The sequence below is a fragment of the Amia ocellicauda genome, chromosome 17, assembly GCF_036373705.1.
Source record: "Amia ocellicauda isolate fAmiCal2 chromosome 17, fAmiCal2.hap1, whole genome shotgun sequence".
Taxonomy (NCBI): domain Eukaryota; kingdom Metazoa; phylum Chordata; class Actinopteri; order Amiiformes; family Amiidae; genus Amia; species Amia ocellicauda.
In genome coordinates, this window is record NC_089866.1 from 20,312,501 (window position 1) to 20,333,023 (window position 20,523).

The 20,523-nt window shown below is 37.9% G+C and overlaps 1 protein-coding gene across 3 annotated transcripts in view; it reads left to right on the forward strand.

The window, feature by feature from the left end:
• mlxip (MLX interacting protein) overlaps window positions 1-20,523 on the forward strand; it is a 29,328-nt gene that overhangs the window by 2,304 nt on the left and 6,501 nt on the right. The window contains exons 2-11 of one of the 3 annotated variants that reach the window (XM_066690359.1): window positions 10,780-10,886; window positions 11,209-11,294; window positions 11,800-11,889; window positions 12,058-12,099; window positions 13,102-13,342; window positions 13,798-13,887; window positions 16,463-16,533; window positions 16,941-17,592; window positions 18,578-18,684; window positions 18,999-19,122. In XM_066690359.1, coding sequence (XP_066546456.1) covers window positions 10,780-10,886; window positions 11,209-11,294; window positions 11,800-11,889; window positions 12,058-12,099; window positions 13,102-13,342; window positions 13,798-13,887; window positions 16,463-16,533; window positions 16,941-17,592; window positions 18,578-18,684; window positions 18,999-19,122 — 1,610 coding nt within the window. The remainder of the gene's footprint in view (window positions 1-10,779; window positions 10,887-11,208; window positions 11,295-11,799; window positions 11,890-12,057; window positions 12,100-13,101; window positions 13,343-13,797; window positions 13,888-16,462; window positions 16,534-16,940; window positions 17,593-18,577; window positions 18,685-18,998; window positions 19,123-20,523) is intronic. The other 2 variants (XM_066690361.1, XM_066690360.1) reach the window with 2 other exon arrangements.

A 20,523-nucleotide genomic window follows, 5' to 3' on the forward strand; every position in this document is an offset into this window, starting at 1 on the left:
GCTGTACTTACAATTTGGGAAGTGATGAACATGCAAGAAGTTACCCTGTTGTCTAAATTGTGGGAAAATTAGGTGAACTCTTGATCTTTCAGACTTTGCCTGGGTTTATGATTAGCTAATATTTGGGTGTTGTGCGTAGAAATTGCATCATTACTTCAAGTGTTTGATAACTGACATCATTTGATTGTAGAAGCAGAATGTAACCGATTACCCTGTAGAACCACAATTTAAAAATCAAGGATTTCCCTCTGAGAATTGTAACTTTTTTTTTTTTTTTTTTTTCTTCTCCTCCATCTGCCTATATTCTGTCCTTACTGCCCCTACAATATATTAGTGTAATAAAAATAATGTATCTTCAAATAATGTTTAAGTGAAACCAGTACACAAAGGCTTTTGCATTTACTTTGCTGCTAATTGTAGAGGAAGTGAAATATAATGTCTTTCTGAAAGTGCATGTTTGTAAATGGTTTTTCAATAGCCTATTGAAAGCCCTTTTCAGGAGCTGCGATTTGAGCACATTGCCCTTCTTTTTATTGTTATTGGAAGTCAACCGTGCCTTACCAACCAACTCAGTTGCTCCTGAATTAGGATATTCTCTCTGTTGATGCACCATTTGCAGCTGTTCATAAACAATACGCAGACTTCTTTTCTCATAATAGTTAGTCGAATGTGGTTCAGACTATGCTGTTGGGTCTCTGCACAATGTCAAGTGCAAAGGGCACAATTTCAAGCTGGAAGGAAAGGCTACGTGTAGAATGGAGGATACAATTGCAGCAGATATCTAAGTGGTGTTTGAAACACTCTCATTCTAAGTTGAAGACAAAGCCTAAATGTTACCACTGAAGACAACTGAGGTGCTTGCAAGAAGAATGGTTGTAGAATAAGTCTGCCTTCACGCATCATTTTGCACTGAATAATTATTTGTTGAGACCTTGCAATATTTTGTTTTGCAAAATGTATTTTGGTGTATTTGAATATGATGAAACTAACACAAAGTAATGGCTGAGTGTTATTTTGATCTCAGTTGTTCCTTGGGACCAGAACATTTCATTTTGAGCTGTCAGCATTTCCAGGGCATGAAGAAGGCCATGCAAGCTCCTATTGTAGACGTTTCCTGATTTAACTGCATAATGATGCACTCATGATCTATTTCAATATCACGTGGAGGCAGTGGGGGAGAATGTGACTTCATATGTAAGATTATGAAAATGAAAAAATTCTCAGCACTGGATTTTATTTTATATAAGGATTGTGATTTTTTTTTTTTTTTTTTTTTTTTTTAATTGTTAGTTTAATATCAAGAGAAAAAAAAATCTATTTCCCTGAACAGTCCTTTTAATTATACACTTTGATCTGCTGCCATCTATCTTTTGTCCCTCTGTGAATGAATAGGATAGTAAGATGTATAGTAATTTTACTTAATTCGATGTTTTCTTGCCCAGGCCGGGAAGCAGAGTTCTAAATTTAGCGCTGTGCAAGGCAGTGGGCGTACTGTGCCTTGATGAGATTAGATGTTTAAATTGGCCAATATCTAACACTTGTGTGGCTGATGAGGGATTTTTACATTTCAGTTTAGTCTGAGAAAATGACATTAATCCTTCTTTGCCTGAAGAGGTGGAGGGGGAGAGAAGGGAAGGACAGGGTGTGCTGCTGACCCATTGTGGTTTCATACAGTGTGCCACCGGCAGACGTGCCCAGGGTTACCCAGCCTGCGCTCAGATATCCAGACCCCAGGTGCTCAAGTGGGATGTGACTCTAACACTCCTGTCGTGATTTCAAACAGACATCTTAAAGAGTTGAACCTTTAAGCTCATAATTTTGGGAACATGTTCTGGTAGGGAGCATCAGGCCATGTGTCTATACAGCCCTTTGGGCGGTCTTCCTGCAAGGCAGCCCAGTCTGCCCACCCGTTTTCTAAACTTGATAACCTGCCCTGTAATGTATCGGACTGAATTTAACAGTGTCAAGATAAACAAGCTAGAGCCCTCCTCCCACCCCTGTCCTTTATTTTTAATGTCAAGGTCTAGCTAACAGAAAGAAAAGGAAAACTTCAAGACTCTCTTGCACCCCTCTTATCTCTGAAAATGGCTCTCGGCAGACAGACTAACTTGCTTTTGGATGTACACATTGATATAATTGAATGTTTCCTCCTTCAGTATTCCAGTAATTACTAAAAATAAAAGCAAAATTGATAGCCTTTTTTTGTCTTAGTATGAATTTTATTGTACAGAGACCAGTCTGAGTTGTTGTATATTGTACTGTACTAGTTTACATCTTCCTATATTTGATGAGGATTGTTCACTGCCGTCTTTTTTAACGAAACCCTATCTAAAGCAGAAAGGACTGGACAAGAAATATTTTATGTATCTTTGATTTTTCTAAACCAAGAGAATAGTGTATTTAATATTATCAAATGGATTTTGAACTCTACCAAGTAAAGGCCGTCTCTACAGTCCAACTGTGAATTACTTTTAAAATGGCAACAATAAATTAGCAGCTAGTTATAATCATGCCAAAACTATTTAGCAAAACAGAACGACTAAGACAAGAGACGTCTAAAAATAGCATTCTTGGTGTGGAGACTATCCAGTGCAGATGTTCTGGTAGTTGTTCTGTGGAAATGCCTGGCTAAATTGCATAATGACTTGTTTTTAACACTGCTGGTAGTATCTGTACAGTTCTTGTTTTGAGGTGGAGATAATGAAGAAAAAAAAAGACTGGCTAAACTCTTTTTCAGTATATGGGTCAATGACAAAAAAGGGTTTCAAAGTGGGAAAAAAATGCACAGCAAAATGGATGTAAAATACAAGAATGTATATATATTTATTTTTTTTTTTTTGCTTTTTATGGCATTTTTTTAAATAAGATTTCTGATTTTAACGCCCAAGAAATGTCAGGTGGCACAACTGTATATTAATTAAAAAAAATATACGTTTAATGTATTTCCCTCAACTGGATACAAGTGCATATGAATCATTGTACAGTCTAAAATACATAAAACATACTAAACTTCCCTTTTATTACATTTATTAGAAACACACTTATTTATGTTTTTAAGCATCCAATTTCCCATAGGTAGAAATAAACTTTTTTTTAAACTGTAAAAAATATTTGTATACAGTATATAAGCTATTAAAGCTATATTTATGACTTAACTTTGCAGTTGCAATGAAAATTTATGTTTTAAAATATAAATTTGCTGGTTGCATCACCTGACAAGAAATAACAAGACAGAAGTTCATACATTTTTTTTCTGGTTTATTTTGGCTTTTAACTCACCTCCATTTTCACTTGTTTTAAACTTCTTACACTAAGTTTTTATATATATATATATAAACTTAGTAAAAAAAAAAATATATATATATACACTCACCTAAAGGATTATTAGGAACACCTGTTCAATTTCTCATTAATGCAATTATCTAACCAACCAATCACATGGCAGTTGCTTCAATGCATTTAGGGGTGTGGTCCTGGTCAAGACAATCTCCTGAACTCCAAACTGAATGTCTGAATGGGAAAGAAAGGTGATTTAAGCAATTTTGAGCGTGGCATGGTTGTTGGTGCCAGACGGGCCAGTCTGAGTATTTCACAATCTGCTCAGTTACTGGGATTTTCACGCACAACCATTTCTAGGGTTTACAAAGAATGGTGTGAAAAGGGAAAAACATCCAGTATGCGGAAGTCCTGTGGGCGAAAATGCCTTGTTGATGCTAGAGGTCAGAGGAGAATGGGCCGACTGATTCAAGCTAATAGAAGAGCAACTTTGACTGAAATAACCACTCGTTACAACCGAGGTATGCAGCAAAGCATTTGTGAAGCCTTGAGGCGGATGGGCTACAACAGCAGAAGACCCCACCGGGTACCACTCATCTCCACTACAAATAGGAAAAAGAGGCTACAATTTGCACAAGCTCACCAAAATTGGACAGTTGAAGACTGGTAAAATGTTGCCTGGTCTGATGAGTCTCGATTTCTGTTGAGACATTCAGATGGTAGAGTCAGAATTTGGCGTAAACAGAATGAGAACATGGATCCATCATGCCTTGTTACCACTGTGCAGGCTGGTGGTGGTGGTGTAATGGTGTGGGGGATGTTTTCTTGGCACACTTTAGGCCCCTTAGTGCCAATTGGGCATCGTTTAAATGCCACGGCCTACCTGAGCATTGTTTCTGACCATGTCCATCCCTTTATGACCACCATGTACCCATCCTCTGATGGCTACTTCCAGCAGGATAATGCACCATGTCACAAAGGTCGATTCATTTCAAATTGATTTCTTGAACATGACAATGAGTTCACTGTACTAAACTGGCCCCCACAGTCACCAGATCTCAACCCAATAGAGCATCTTTGGGATGTGGTGGAACGGGAGCTTCGTGCCCTGGATGTGCATCCCACAAATCTCCATCAACTGCAAGATGCTATCCTATCAATATGGGCCAACATTTCTAAAGAATGCTTTCAGCACCTTGTTGAATCAATGCCACGTAGAATTAAGGCAGTTCTGAAGGCGAAAGGGGGTCAAACACAGTATTAGTATGGTGTTCCTAATAATCCTTTAGGTGAGTGTATATATATATATATATATATATATAATTACATTTTCAATATGGACATTATACGGAATACACGTATGTGACACCTATCAAATGAAAACAGACAAACTGTACTATACTTTTCTGCATAGTTGATCATGATCAGGCAAACTATATTACACTACTACCAAGTTTTTTTCACAAAAATAGAAATGTGATTTTTGAAATTGAATTTTTTTACCTTTTACTCCATTAAAGTGTAAGGAACTTTTTGAGATTTTATGTTGAAATACCACTCAAACTGAAATTTGTAGATGTAGCTCGGTGAAAATAGCGTAAGAAATTAAGGAATAATGTGTCATTGAAATAACCTAAACTATGTGGAAGAGTTTAGAGTAAATTTGTACCACAGAATGCAAGAATATAAATCAAAATCACTGCTTTCATGAAATACAAAAGGTATTATTTTCTGAACATACATACAATGGTGAAAATATCTTTGAACATTTTTTAAAAATACGTTTTCTATATGAAATGTATGATTTTATAAGCCTGACCATAAATTCAGTGTATTACATACTTTAACTAGCAAACATTCTTTCATGTATGACTCTGTGTCCCTGGACTGGAGCAATGAGGTGCTGTGTTAATTTATTTTGTTCAGGTGTTTCTTTTGAAACAAAAATAAATTAAAATAGATGCACTTAAATAACTTAATATACAGAAAGATAATTATGATCATTCAAATGTATTTAATATATTCAAAAACATAAATTAACATGCCTTTTTTTCCATTGGGGTAACTAATTCTGGTTGCCCCATTTGACTTGGTTGTGCCACCTGACTTTTCAAACTCAATTCAAATCCAACAAGCATTGAATTAGACACCTATATTAACTTTTGGCCTTTAAGTAAAGTGTGTACATAAGTTTTTTAAATAAAACCTATATTGTTACAAAACCATTCTTGTTTTGTAGTTTTCCAGGGGTCATGCCACCTGACATGGTAACTTGACCCATCCTCAACATGGCTCAAAAATGTCAAATTATCAAATATTTGCGAGAGAATTGTTAATCTTGTTACTGCAGAATAGGGGTCATTTGGGGTCTTCTTTTGTGATGCCATATCCTGTTCATAATTTTCTTAGTGATATTACATTTTATGGGTTGCGCCATTTGACGTTTGGAGAAATGCATTTTCGCAAGAGTTTTTTTTTTAGTTTTTTTTTTAAATAGAATACATTTAATATAGCACTGTATTATATTTAAATGAAATTGGTTCCATATACAGTAGATATCATAGAATAATTTAAATTATATATTTAAAAAATGTTTAAGAAAATGTCTTCGGACACAAAAAATGCATGTCATGTCATTGACCCACATAAGTTCCTGAGTGATTTTATGGGTTATCTTATAGGTCAGCTTTTTAATTAACCATTCTGAACTAAAGTTGGCATGCTGCATATGAAGTGTGACATCAGCTTGGCAGTGTTATTGTTTGCAGTTATAAACTGCTGTAAGGAAGATGTATTTATAGTTGTTATACAAACTGCGATCATGTGTCTTTGTTATAAACATACCAAATGGAAAGTTAAACCTACAGTAAATAACGATAAAAACAATAATGTCCAGTGGATTTAGCTCAGAGGCTCACCTTTCTAGATCAGCATGATTATACCTTTAAATTAATACGGGGACCTCATTGAGTCTTTGACAGCCTTTTTAATAAAGCATGATGGGTTTGTGCCGTGTTTAATTGAGTTTAGCCAGTCTTGCAATTTATTGTCTTGGGAGACCGTCTCTTAATAATTTTATTTATTTATTAGCAGATGCCCTTATCCAGGATGACTTACAAAATATAATACAAAGTGCAGAAATACAATGCAGTACAAGGCATAACATATTACAAATTCCAATTCACATAATACTGTGCAACTCAAAGCATAATACATTTTACAAATTCCAATATACACAATATATGAGGTGTATTGTAACATGCATTCAGTACAAGAAAATAGGAACTTATTAGAAAACAAAACTGTTATAAAGTGTATTTTGTGTTTTCATAAGGCCACAGGAAGTATTGAAGTAAAGAGGAAATCCGTTAGGGGAAGATGTATGTTGACATCTATTGTACATCTCTCTACCAGTTAAAGATTTATGATTGCTTTATTAGTTAAGTACTTGAGAGCTTAATTGTAATGTTGAGTGTCATTGCAGGTCATGCACACTGCTAAAAATAGGATCTAGATGTCTGGATGTGTGTGTGTATTTCAGCTGATGAAAAGACACTTAGTGTGGCAGCACCAGGGTATGATTGTGTGAGCAGCACTCAGCACATTCACAGTGATACACTAGCCTGTGATTACAGGCATGTCAGGGGCTTGTTTCAGCAGCTAGTTCTATTGCCTGCACCTCCAAGGGCAGATCTCCAGGGCTGTTTATTCAACTACACACATCAGGGGCTGCACTATACCTGTTTGGCACATCCTGAAATCTCAGTCAATAATTAGAGACTTAACTGCTAATTCCAAAACCACTTTCTATCACTTCTACCAAACATAATACAAAAATTAAAAATGTGGATTTGCACAGTCCCTTTTTAGTAATATTTGCCACTGTCTTGAGTTTGAGAGCTGATTTGTATATTATTGTATATTGTGCATCGGAAATATTTTTCTTTACCTGGTCACTGTCTAATGTCAGATGGTGCTTTCATAATATAAGATCGTAAAGGATTTGACTTCACTCTGCTTTGTGCAAAGGCTAATGAGTATCTTAGCTATTACCCGAGTGCAGCAATAACCAAACGCCTGCTTCCAGTGAAGGTAGTTTCACTTTTGCATTTATCACTTTGGGAATACATGGAAAACACCAAATAAACAGGTTTGTATGAGAGGGTAGAGCAGACCAGCGTATTACTTTGTGGTTTATGTACAAACATTGAATATTTTCATGGTAAATATAAAAAGAAAACACCATAGTGATACATTATCTTCATTTTACATTAGAAAACATTTGTCTTCGGGTGTTTTCCACAGTGTGCGTTATATATAGAGTGAGCTCTGTTTCTCAGAGGTTGCTGTTATTTTATCCCCCCGAAACAGAGCTGGGGTTTCGGGTTTCCTGATGTGAAATGTTCCTGAGCAGAAGAGACAGCTGAAGCTGGTCTGGGTTAGCCAGAGTTTTTGGGCTCCGGTTTCCTCCTGATCCAAACAGCCTGAAACAGAGCTGCGCTGTTACCAGCACATCACAACGATACTTATTGGGGCTGTGGCTCAATATTAATTTCCAATTCTTCAAACAATTGTTAGTTGGACCTTTTTTTTGGTATAAATAATGCATGGGTAAATCAGCCAATAAATTTTAAAAAAAAATCCTGCCTTCAAGATGGAACCTTCCCTTCAGCTCTTAAAGACTGTTGTTGGTGATGATGTGGAATGGAAACATATGTGTTCCTGTAAGCTACTAAGAGATTATCAGGGCAGCAGAGAGAGAAATACTGTGGCATCACGGCATGTGTATAGAACATGCATAGCTACTTATCAATGTGGTAGGCTGATGCTCAGATAATGCCTTACAGAGCATATTAATATTTGTCTGGTTAATCTTGTGGGATTTTTGTATTATTACCCTGAATGTTTTCTTTTTCCTCTCCTCTGCTGCAGTCCCAAGCTCCTTTGCACCGGGTTATTCCAAATTGTGCCACACGACTTCCTTTCCTGGCTGATTATGGCTGTATCAGCTGTGTGTGTAAGTCACTGACCTGGCTGTACAGATTAAGTCATATTAAATCCCTGAACTCTACTATGGTAACCGGATGCACAGTGGCTAGTGACTCATTAATCACCGTGATTGAGTATGTTCAAAACTTCTGGCTGAATGCATAACATGGGGACTGTGTTCATCAAAATAAAACTAGTGCCCAATGCATTCTTTGTGTCTTTTCCTTCCCCCTTATTGAATCGTTCACATTATCTGCCTGCCCAGATCAGAAGGTCTTTTGATATCTAAAGACCTTGCACACACATTTAGATGGTGAGAAGCAGGGCAGTGCTTGTGTAAAGGCTTGTGTTGTACACTGACATACTTAAATTACCCTGATTTTGAGATTCCCTTTTTAAAAATCTAAAAACGGAGCAAACATCTTTTAGCTGGGAGACTTTTTCCAGTGTTATCCTCTGCGTATCTGAAAAGAAAGATTGTCCAGCGGTGAAAGAAAGTGTATTTGTATTCATTCTTTAAATGTTGATTGTACAATTACTGAAAGCAATGTTTGAATGGGATGTATTGTATGCTATATAGAGCTGTAATGAACATTCCTTACAAAATGAGTCCTGATTCTGCATGCACAAGAATGGCAATTTCAATGCACATGTATTCTAGGATACATTTTGTTCATTAGGTTTTGGATATTCGTTACCTTTTTGTACACTGCTCCCCAAAATAATCAGAAATTCAAATGATTACATATGTAATGATCCTACTTAATGCTTTGGGAAGTAATACAACCCCAGCTATGAGGTTTTTGTTGGGTTGATTTAAGGTGGTCTGAAAGCATTTGTCTTTTTCATTTAACCAAAACTACTCCATTTAATTTTTAGAAAGAGACTCCATGGAGGGCCATAGACCTTGAAATAGTAACCTGCACATCAATGACTGAAAAGTGATTGTCCATCAAAATTGGTCTGAAAATAGGAACTTCATCTTGGTCCTCCTTTTCCCTGTCTGCAGAACAGGCTGTGTATCAGTGTAAATCTTCCCAACAGTTAGATTCTGATTGTAGTGATGAGATAAGCTGTCCTGATTCCATTACATGCCAAAAAACTAAACAAGAAAAAGCATATTTTTTCTCTTTGGAGACTTTCCAGAAGCTGATGGGATGTAAAGCGAAAAATGTTGTCTTGCTCATCTCAAATTAATTTACAATTATGCATATTAATTCCTTTAAATCAACATTAATTGTAAGCAGTTATTTGTAGCAGCTGTGCCCCTGTACCTACACTCTCAACAAGGGGCCTGTCATGTTACAATTTGTATTTCGTACTAGTGTCCCTTTTAAACAATTGATAGTTGTTTGCACCAGAGAGATAATTTTGGTTCATACATTAAGCCCAGCACAGTGTCTGTTTGTATCCATTATCAGCCAGAGCACAGTTGTCACCTGATTGAGGCTTGTTTAGTGTCAACAGCTGTGTAAGCTATGGCAGATTGGCACTGAGACTCTTTGCTCTATAACAGGGAAACAAAGCCTCTTATCATATACTGCCATATGCAATAAAATAACACACTCCTCCAGAGAAAAATAAAGTGGACACATGAATGTTTAAAATGGATTTAGTTTTGTTTATTTTCAGGTTAGCAACAATAATTTGTGAATTAGGTTTCGGTTGATAGTGCTTTGAAGATTTAGAGTAAATACTTCATCCTGCTGACTTAAGGATTTTTTATAATTGTAGTTTTGTAAATAATATATTGATTATTAAAATCTCTTATGATGGCTTTTTCCAGGTATGTTTTGAAATCCTACTACTGCTCCATGCAATCTCTGAACACAGTCCCACAGTACATTGCACATGTTGAACATCAGGTCCTCAGCCATAAGTTAGCCTGTAAAAAGTGCTGGACTTTGCTACCATTGATTCTATTGATTTGCATTAGTCAAGCACCTGCCAAGATAGCTGGTTATATCTATATATCTCTATTTTGCTCTCTCGTATTTGTCTCTCATATTTATGTATGTAATATATATATATATAATATTTTTATATATATACCATCATACCATCAGCCTGTATCGATCCACTGCCAGATGAAGGCCTCCCCAAGATGTTTCCACTAGCTTCGATCTACAGCTTCTCTTTTACATGTCACGCCTGCAAATGCTATTTAATTTTCCCATCTTCCCATGTAGTCGTCGTCTTGGTATTTTTTCATCTCTTGGCATCCATTGTCCATCTTTGATCTGCTCTTCTTTCAATGTGTCCAGCCTACTGCCATTTTAACATTATCAGTCTTTCACTGATTTCGTATAGTTTTGTTTGATATTGGATCCGTTCATTTATTTTGCTGTCTCTTCTTGTTATTAACCAGACATCTCTACATGCTTCTCTGTGTCATCCGCAGGTTCTACATTCATAATTGTGTGTGTGTGTGTGTCTGTGGCCTCTTTTCAGGTTACAGTTTTATTGCTGCAGCACTGCAGTTTAATTTATCGATCAATTGATTTGTATTTGCAGTGGGAGACTGGTGTCACCGAAATGGAAGAACTTTAAAGGTCTGAAGCTGCTGTGGAGAGACAAAATTCGCCTGAACAACGCCATCTGGAGGGCTTGGTACATGCAATGTAAGGATCCCACTGTCACAGTGCTGGTATTCCTGTTCAGTTCTATGTAGTCTCTGAATCCTATTGATTTGAGATGTTAACAATCATCAAAATATAAATAACTGCATTTTACTGCTTAAAGCCTTAACCTTAGAAGTGGGGCAACTGAAGCATGCGTATATAGTAAATGTATGTATGTATGTATGTATATATGACTATATATTTTCTGCTGTGTAGCCCTGCTTCAGAGCTTTGGCTTGTTTTGGTCTCGCAAGATCCAATGCTTCATTGTTAATTCTGTCTTCCCTTAATCCTTTTTATGCAAAACATTATTTGTTGACAGATGTGGAAAAGAGAGACAACCCAGTCTGCCACTTTGTTACACCGTTGGACGGTTCTGTTGATTCAGAAGAACATCGCAGACCAGAGGTATATTCAGAAACCATTACAAATCTATTCAGAGACACTACATTTACTACAGTCTCACAACACCTGTCCTAGCCTATGAAACTCAAGGGGAAATGCAGGTAGGACTAAATAGAAAGGCTGAGGTGTAGTTTACTCAAGGCCCCATTGTCTTGATGTCTTCAGCACTCCTCTGTGGGCTTCAGTATCTGTCATATCCACATGTAGACAGTCTTACCAGAAGAAAGACTGACATTCCTTGTCACCAGATGGGCTTTTAATTTCTGATTTAGGTGTAAGAGTGCCATCTACTGGTCAAACTACTCTACTTCCAACTAACATCAGTTTATACTTTAAAAAATATATACTGGTTGTATTACTGTTTTGCCATGTTTCCTAGTTGTATAGCCTCATGGGTCCTTAATTGAAAGTAAAATGCAGTTTTTCTTTCAAGCTTCCAATTTGACCTCTCTCGCTCTCGCTCTCTCTCTCTCGCATGCTCTCTCTCTCTCTCTCTCTTCCCTATAAGGCAATAGCCACAGAGGGCAAATATTGGAAACGAAGAATTGAAATCGTTATCAGAGAATATCACAAGTGGCGAACATATTTCAAAAAACGGGTAAGCGCTTTCTGAGATACGTCGGCTATGTTTAGAAATACTGAGATTATTTCTGAAGGAAATTGTCACAGCTAAGCTGTCCTCTATATCTTTTGAATCTGACTGCTTCATTAAATTCTGGATTGGAAAGCACCAGGGTTAATGCTGTTGTGTATGTTACTGTTACAGTTACAGAAGCACAAAGATGAAGACCTCTCCAGCCTTCTCAAGGTATGACATCATCTTGATTTTCAAAAGAACAGGCAAAGTTGGCACTGTGTCCGTAATTCAGAATGTCTCAATGTTTTCTTTATACAAATTGCATATCAATATAAATCGCTAAAAGCAATGAGGCCGAGTTTGATGAGAAGCTGCTCTTGGTCACATGGACATGTAACGCACGTAGCGATGTCTGTCACTCACTAATCATACTGACTCTCAAAGGAGTGCCTTCCATTTCAATTGTGGTCCATGCATTTACTTATAAAACTTATAATTTCACAGTTTTATTTAATCTTCATCTTGATTTTTTTTTTTTTAATCGTCAGTAATGTTTATGTTATGAAGTAACCTACAAAAGAAGAAGGTTTTTATAGTGTGACTGCATGCTGCAAATGAGCGAATGTGTGTATAGTGGAATCATTGAAAGCACCCCACTGCTTTTTCTTGTGTTTGGCTTCAGACTGAAACTTATATTGGCTTGGAGTCAAGTTCACTGTAAACTCCTTTTATAAGCAGGAAAATTATAACTACATTTACTTTTCTGTTTAAAAAAACTACACATTTCAATATGAAATAATCTTTTTTGTTATTGTTTTAAATGTAAAAACAACAACCAAAAACAGCTGTGATTTCATATCATAAAATGGAGAAATGGGTCTAATGTACATTAAACATCTTGGTGTAAAATATCAGGATACACTGTTCTGTCTTTTTATGTTGAGTCTAAATCTGCAAACTGGCAACAGTTCAAATATTTAGATGTTAAGTATTATTATTTAGTCAACTATAGTTTCAATAACTGAAAAAAATACTTTTCTCATTCTAAAATAAGATGAATGGGAATAATTCGCAATCTTATATTTTGGCACAGGTTTACCAAGTGTCAAAACACTAGCAAGGAGTTGCTCGGTTGGTTTGTTTGTGTTGTTGCGTATTGTTGTAAGCAATGTCTTTTGTGTGCTGTCTTGCATGCTGTTCACTAACTGGCCGCTGTGCATTTTGAACACAAAGGGAGCCGGGGAGCAGTTCTCGCTGTTTGGAGAGTGTTGTCCAGACACCTTCCGTGTCTCCCTTTGTCAGGATGAGGAGGTGGGTGTCAGGCGAGCGAGCTGGAAAAGCCAGGATTCTCCTGTCCCCATGGAGATGGACCAGCTGTTCGACATGGACATGCTCATGTCGGAGTTCTCTGACACGCTGTTCTCCACCATCGCCTCCCACCAGGCAGTGGCCTGGCCCAACCCCAGGGAGATAGGTAACGAGCAAGGCAGTGGGGCTTGAAAATACATGCAAATTTATTCTGAACCTACTTTCAACATATCATTTATAATTTTGTATTCATGTTTAAGCACAATTGTGCATGTGCGCTTGCATTAGCAATTATTCCGGCTAGACAGCATAGCAGTTCCTAAAAGTCTAAAAGTACTATTAATTAATTCTCTGTTCAAAGTAGTTTCACATAGATTTTATAAGGGGGAATCTTGCCGACCCTGTTAGTATCGTATGGTTATACAAGTTGTAATGTACTGTGGCATCATTTTCTCTATTTTGAAAGGATTACATTTTGCTGTAATATTACTAAATTGCTGTTTTGTCATTTGACAATGACTCTTCCAAACATTTGTTCTACAGGTATACTCTAGTATCCTCAACCATCAGCTGTTGGATACTAACGCGTTGTTAACTTAATGTTTTTCTCTGACATAACAGCACATGCTGGAAATGCTGATATGATTCAGCCAGGATTGATCCCTCTTCAGCCAAATCTAGATTTTATGGATACATTTGAGCCTTTTCAAGGTAAATTATGATGCTCTTTTGTAACTCTGAAACTTTGTAATTCTTTTTAGTCTGTACTTTTCCTAGAATTACTAATTTGTTTTGCAATTGATATAGGATGCATTGATTAATTATTCATGGTTGTATACTAACTTTTTCCACTAGTGGAACTGGTGTAGTTGGTAGCACCAGCACATGATTTGGTTCCACCAATTGTTTGCCACTGTGTGATGATAATTAACTGAACTGGCTATGTCCCATTATGTACTCGTGGTCCATACAGAACCAGGAGAATGAATAGCCATCTTTTATACATTGATTCGGATACTTATACTGAGACTCTTCAAATAAAGTTCAAAGTGTGTTGATTGCAGATTTCAAAGTGTCAGTCTGGTGTGTTTCTGAGATGGGCTGACATGGCTGTTCTCCTGAACTCTTAACTAGTACAATAAAATAAATGTAATCCATAAATAATATTAGATTGTCAGCAGCAATTGGTTGAGGTAGTAAAACAAAATGCATACCAAACACAATCAATTTGAATAAAAAGGAAACCAAACAACAACAATGATGATCCTCCTACGGGAAGGACATCCCCCTCACAAAAATGATTTAACACTAGAAGAGCTGAGCCGGTCAATTTGACCGATTTGTTTATTAAAATTTGAATTACTCTGTGTTCCTAAATACACTGCACATACCCGTTCATGACTTTTCCTAAATATATGTATTAAACATGTCTACAGCGTTTTATCTGCATAACTGTGAAAATAAGTTATAAACACATTTACCTAGAATAGCCAAAATCGGGCTATTTTGACCGGTCATATAAATACATAATAAATAAAATATAATGCATAATCCTGCCTTCCCTTTACAATACATTCAGTCTGTCGCTCAAGTGGCAATTTCTACCTGTCTACAGACTTTCATGTGTTTGAAAAAACAAAACTATAGTCAGATTGAGTGGATACAGTGATTACCCGCAAATAAACATGGATTGGAAACAGAGATTGAAGAGAGCTCGTTTTGGACATGCCGTGTATATGAACATGACTGATTCAGGGGCATCAGTGATACTGGGAATGACAGATCAATCGTGGGTTTGTGCCAGTGTTGTGAAAACATTGCGAGTGAAACGTGCTTTTACTCTACTGATCAATACGCGTATGCTACTGCACATAGTACAGAGTGCAATAACGCAGCACATCGCACACAAAATAATGATTCATGGACATTATCAGTGGAGGAGCATTTATTGCAGTACTATATATTTGTGGAGTAAAAGTGTTCACCTGGAGAGGGCTGTCAAAATGCAGTGTGAGGTTCTTGCTCATACAGAGAAAGTGGAGAAACATGTCCTGTGTGGACTGTCCTGAGTTGTCAGGTATGCAAGCTGAATATAAATAGTAAATAGTTTATTGAAATACAAAACAGTACAGTGAATAAAAGCACTGTATGCTGAAAACAAAGTTTACACAATGTTGAAAATGTTTACTTTAGTGTACAATTATGTTTTGATGAATGCAATGGTTATTTTTTAACTATAAAATATTGCTTTTGAGCATTATTCCAATATGTACATTTACACTTGTTTCATTCTCTAATTGTATGCCATTTTTGAGCTTTCTGCTTATTGTAGGTTATATGTAGTTATTCATGTTTTGACTGCAGTGTGCGCGTTTAGAAAAAAGTGTGTTGTTATTTATAACAATAATATTAATGTTTTATGATCATATTTCAATTTAAATAAATTTGTGCTATGTAAATGTTGGATTTGATGTTCATGAATAAAACTTTGGAGTTTTATACGATGGTTTGCCTTTGATTGTCATATTGCAGCTGTTAAAGAGCTGTCGGTTACAAAGACCGGCTTTGGCGCTTGTAGGTAGTTTGAAATGTCAGCGCTTATAGTCTTAAAAGATTTTTAAAAATGATATGCAGATTACTCAATTGAAAATAGATTTATAAAGTGTTATGAAGTTGCTGACTTCAACTACAGACTTTTAAAAGTAGCATAATTTTGTTTAATAGGCTAAGAGGACTCAAATTTAGAATGACACTTTATTCTCCCAGCTGTTGCTTATCGACCGACTGTAATCACACATTTGACAGAAAAAGTTTTACCTGTATACACTTTGTATAGTGTTTATATGTTGTAAGTTGCCCTGGATAATGGCATCTGCTAAGAAAAAAATAATATATATTTTTCAAGCACAGTTGGTATGGAAATGTGTTGATGTTTATAGCTATGACCAACCTGACAGACACCTATTCCAATGTCTCACTCCATAAATTGTTTTAGTTTCTATCGCAGTTGGAGATGAAGCACAGCTTTATAGATATTTAGAAAAAGCAGATATTGATGATTATTTTTTTCCACTGTGGTGAGGCAGTATACTGTTTACCAGCACAACCCTAGTTGATCTTATCTTATCTTAACTGTTAACCAAAAACTAACATTACCACCTACATTTTGTACACCCTTGCAACCAATACACATTTGGTGTTGCACTGCCATGTGAAAGGGTCGAAAAGTGTTTTGGTTGCAGTTTAGAACCCTGTTATTAATTATAATTATTTTCTTTTTAATTAGATTTATTTCATATTGTTCGTCAGCCTGCCTTATCATTACCTTCCCTATCAAACAGCAATTCTCCAACTCAGGTAAGATAATTTATTATCAGATCTTAAAAGTGCAAGAGTTCACTCTAAGCTTGTGAAGACCAGATTTCCATCAGTAACTTAAGTGTGAAATCTTAAAATCAGTGTTATCTTTGTTTAGTCACTTGAAATAAGTATGATTTTATGTTTTGCTGAATTGTTTTCCAGTCACGCAAAGTAAAGTACCTTGTAATACAGCTAGTTGAGCTCAGCACTCATTTCGAAGCACATGATAGCAATGGTGGTTGGTGTTTATCTGTCCTCTATATTTTTATTCTGTGCAACAGCAGCCTTCATGGTTTGAGGAGTTTAACATCAGTCTACAATTTCCCGTCTGCTCTGCCCTTTCTGGAGCCATGCCTGGTGCAGCTGCTGTTCCATGCTTTGTGATGTGTTTCCTCTCTTGTCAGGCTTCCATTCTGCAACCTGTGAGCCTCTCCCCTGATCTCCCATCTGTGAGCCTGGACCACGAGTTCATTTCATCTCCGGGAACTACCTCCATCGTCACGGCTACGCCCAATCACAGCAGCGAGAGCAGCACTGCTCCAGACTCTACTTTCGGGCACAACTTTTTACCTCTGTACTCTGTGCCGGTGTCGGCAGGCGACACCAGCGCATCGGATCCCCCTCGGACCTCCCTTCACCCAACAGCCCAGAAGACCAGTGTGCCTCACCCCGGGCTGGCTCCGAGCAGCCAGGCCACTGCCCCCACCACCGTACAGACGCCCAAGTTTGAGTCGGTCATTACACACACTGCCTCTTCAACTGTGACGCACAGCGCTGCAGCCACCACCTTTGGTCAGAGCCCGGGTTTCACCCTGCAGGCAGTGCAGCACACCAGGGTGCCTTTGAAAACTGCACTGCAGCCCAGAGTGCGGCAGCCCCTGCCGCCCACGGCTGCCAGGCAGACCCCCCAGACTTTTGCGCTCCCAAAACCAATTAATCCTTCAAGCTCAGGAAAAAGGACAAAACACCTGCAGAAAATTGTGCCTGCAGGCCCCAAACCCCTTGCCTTTTTTACTCCAGGTAACCGAAGCCCTGATCCCTTCTGGTTTGGTGCAGGTGGGATAACACAACTGATTATCTGTTTAGAAAATTACATCGTGTTTAAGTGTGTGTTGTTTGTTGTTTTTTGGTGTCTTCAGTGTCTTTTGAAAAAAAAAAAAAAAAGTGTAGAAACTTGTGTTGTTTTCGGGAATACATATTTACTGATTTTTCAGTAATGCAAGTAAGCAGCCATCACCTTGACCAATAGCATGAGGCCATAATTGGCGTCAAGCGTTTTTGAAGTATAAGTATTGGCGGTGTGGTGTCACACAGTAGAAACACACTGCACAGGGTGGGTTAGAACCACATTTCATAGTGAACTCTTTAATTCTGCAGGCCAATTGGTATGTCATAATTTTGACGGCATTAATTGGTGACTATTAACTTTTAAAATATGCATTCCATATTTTTAAGACCCACCCCTCCAGTTCTCAGACAGGAATTAACCTTTCAACCTCTTCTGTTAGCATTGTATTCACATTCGCACATCCTAGTACAACAGAATGCATTAAATAGATCTAAATGATACAACTTTGTGTTATTGTAAGATCATTTCTACATTCAATCATTTATTTTTGTGTTGACGCACATTTGGAAAAGTCTTCTCTTACTGACCCTTTAGATTTATTATGTGACGGGAAACCTGATCGTATGACCACAATGGTGGAGATTAATTTGCCTATCTTTGGTCATTTTAATTCAGGGGTATCGAAGATGGTATTAAATCGTAGTAAATCACGAGTCATTCGTTGCTTTGTGAAAATAGAAAATACTTTAGTTTAATTGAACACAGAGAATTGAGAATGGCAATAGACTCGTCAACATTCCCATTTTGCAGGGATGTCCCATTCGTCTCTTTTAGGTGTGAGACGCTGTCCCTTTGCATTAGTGTTCTTTCCTTGTTCCATTGTGTCTTTTAGCCTTGCTTACCTGCAGACATTGTGTTTTAAATTAATAGGAACAAAGGTGACGTGCTATATGAGGGTGTATTTTTGTTCAGTTCCTATTCCAGGGCAGACCAGCGCCGTGATTGTAACCCCTGGCCCAATGAAAGGAGAGGGGGTGCCTACCACTGGTGTCGTTATTACCCCAACTGCCATTGGAAGGGTAACCTTTGGAGTGGCTTTGTACTCCTTTGCAACTTCTCTTTGTGAAATAATTGTCAAAGCCCTTTAAAACATGCTAGTCTAAATTCACAAAACCTATTATTCCACGGATTTCTGGAATTTTGCAATGAATGCACTGTGATTCAGAAAAAAACAAAACAAAGCAAAAGTAAATATATTTAATCTAAAACGTTTTTTTTTAGTCACATTGATTCTGTAAAGATTGTGGAGATTTTAGATGAATCGTCAGCTTTCCATCCTTTGCTTATCAACAATCTGTCTAATCTCGCTTCCGTTTTGTCTCGTGTTTTTCAGAGTACCGGGCTGCCAGAGTTCCACATATTACAGCAAGCGCAGAACTCTCCGCAACTCATCATCCCCAAAGAAGAGACAACGCCCTCCACGGCGTGCAGGAAACAGGCCTCCTCACCCACAGCTGGTAAGACCAACTGTTAATTCCTGTTGGTGGTGCACAGAGCCAGGCCTCTAGAGCTCCCACTGGCATTACTGAAAGCATAAACAATAGTTTTTGTGAAGTGGCCGTATTCTCTGTGTTCATGTGTGATTTAAGGCTGTTTAGGGTGTAAGCTAGTGGTGAACATCTGGATCAACAGGACTAATACAATGTATGTATGTGACTCGTTATGACCTGAACAACTTCTGTCCCATCTCAAACCTTTCCTTCCTTTCCAAAACACTTGAGTGGGTTGTGGCCACTCGATTTCAACTCCATCTCATCTCCAATAACCTTCATAAACCAATCCAGTCTGGTTTTCACTCTAGCCACAGGACTGAAACAGCCCTAGTAAAAATCACCAATGACCTTCTCTGTGCAGCTGACTCAGGTGTACTATCCATTCTCATCCTTCTGCATCCTTTTGATACCATCTCCCATCCACTCCTCATAGAACGTTTAGCTGGTGTTGGTGTCATGGGTGTTGCACTCTCTTGGTTTTCTTCTTACCTCACTGACCATCAACAGTTTGTGCAAATTAAAAAACACGGATCAGGGTGTGCAGCTGTTTCTCAGGGTGTTCCCCAGGGGTCAGCGTTTGGACCACCTTTTCATAATCTACCTCCTACCGCTGGTAAAGATTATGCGTCATCACAAAGTCAGTTTTCATTGCTATGCTGATGATAAGTAGCTTTACATCTCCACCAAACCCACCACTTCCCTCATTAACTGTCTCCAAGACATTAGGAGCTGGATTAGCATGAACCTCCTTAAACTTAACAACAATAAGACGGAGGTCATGCTTATTGGCACTAAATCTATTCTTTCTAAACACAACCTTAGTATTAACATAGATGGTTTTTCAGTTCCGCTGTCAACACAAGTCAAAAGTCTTGGTGTCGTCTTGGACAGTATGCTCTCGTTTGAACCCCATATAAAAGCCATCACCCGGACATCATTTTTCCACATCTCCAGGCTTCGTCCTTCATTGTCACATTCCAGCACTGAAACCCTTATCCATGCCTTGGTCACTTCCTGATTGTACTACTGCAGTTCTCTCCTTACTGGTATCCCTATTAAACTAAACTACAATTGGTTCAGAACTCTGCTGCCAGAATACTCACCTGCACTAGATCTGAACATATCACTCCAGTCCTTATCCATTTACATTGGCTCCCTGTGCACTACCTTATTGTCTTTAAGTCCCTCCTTACTTACAAAGTCCTCCATAACCTGGCACCTACCTACCTGTCAGACCTTCTCCCAGCCTATGCCCCTTCCCGCTCCCTCCGTTCCTCTTCTGCTAATCTCCTTATCACCCTGACTCCGTCTCCCCACCATGGGTGGCTGGGCCTTCAGTTGCTCGGCACCCAGGCTCTGGAACGC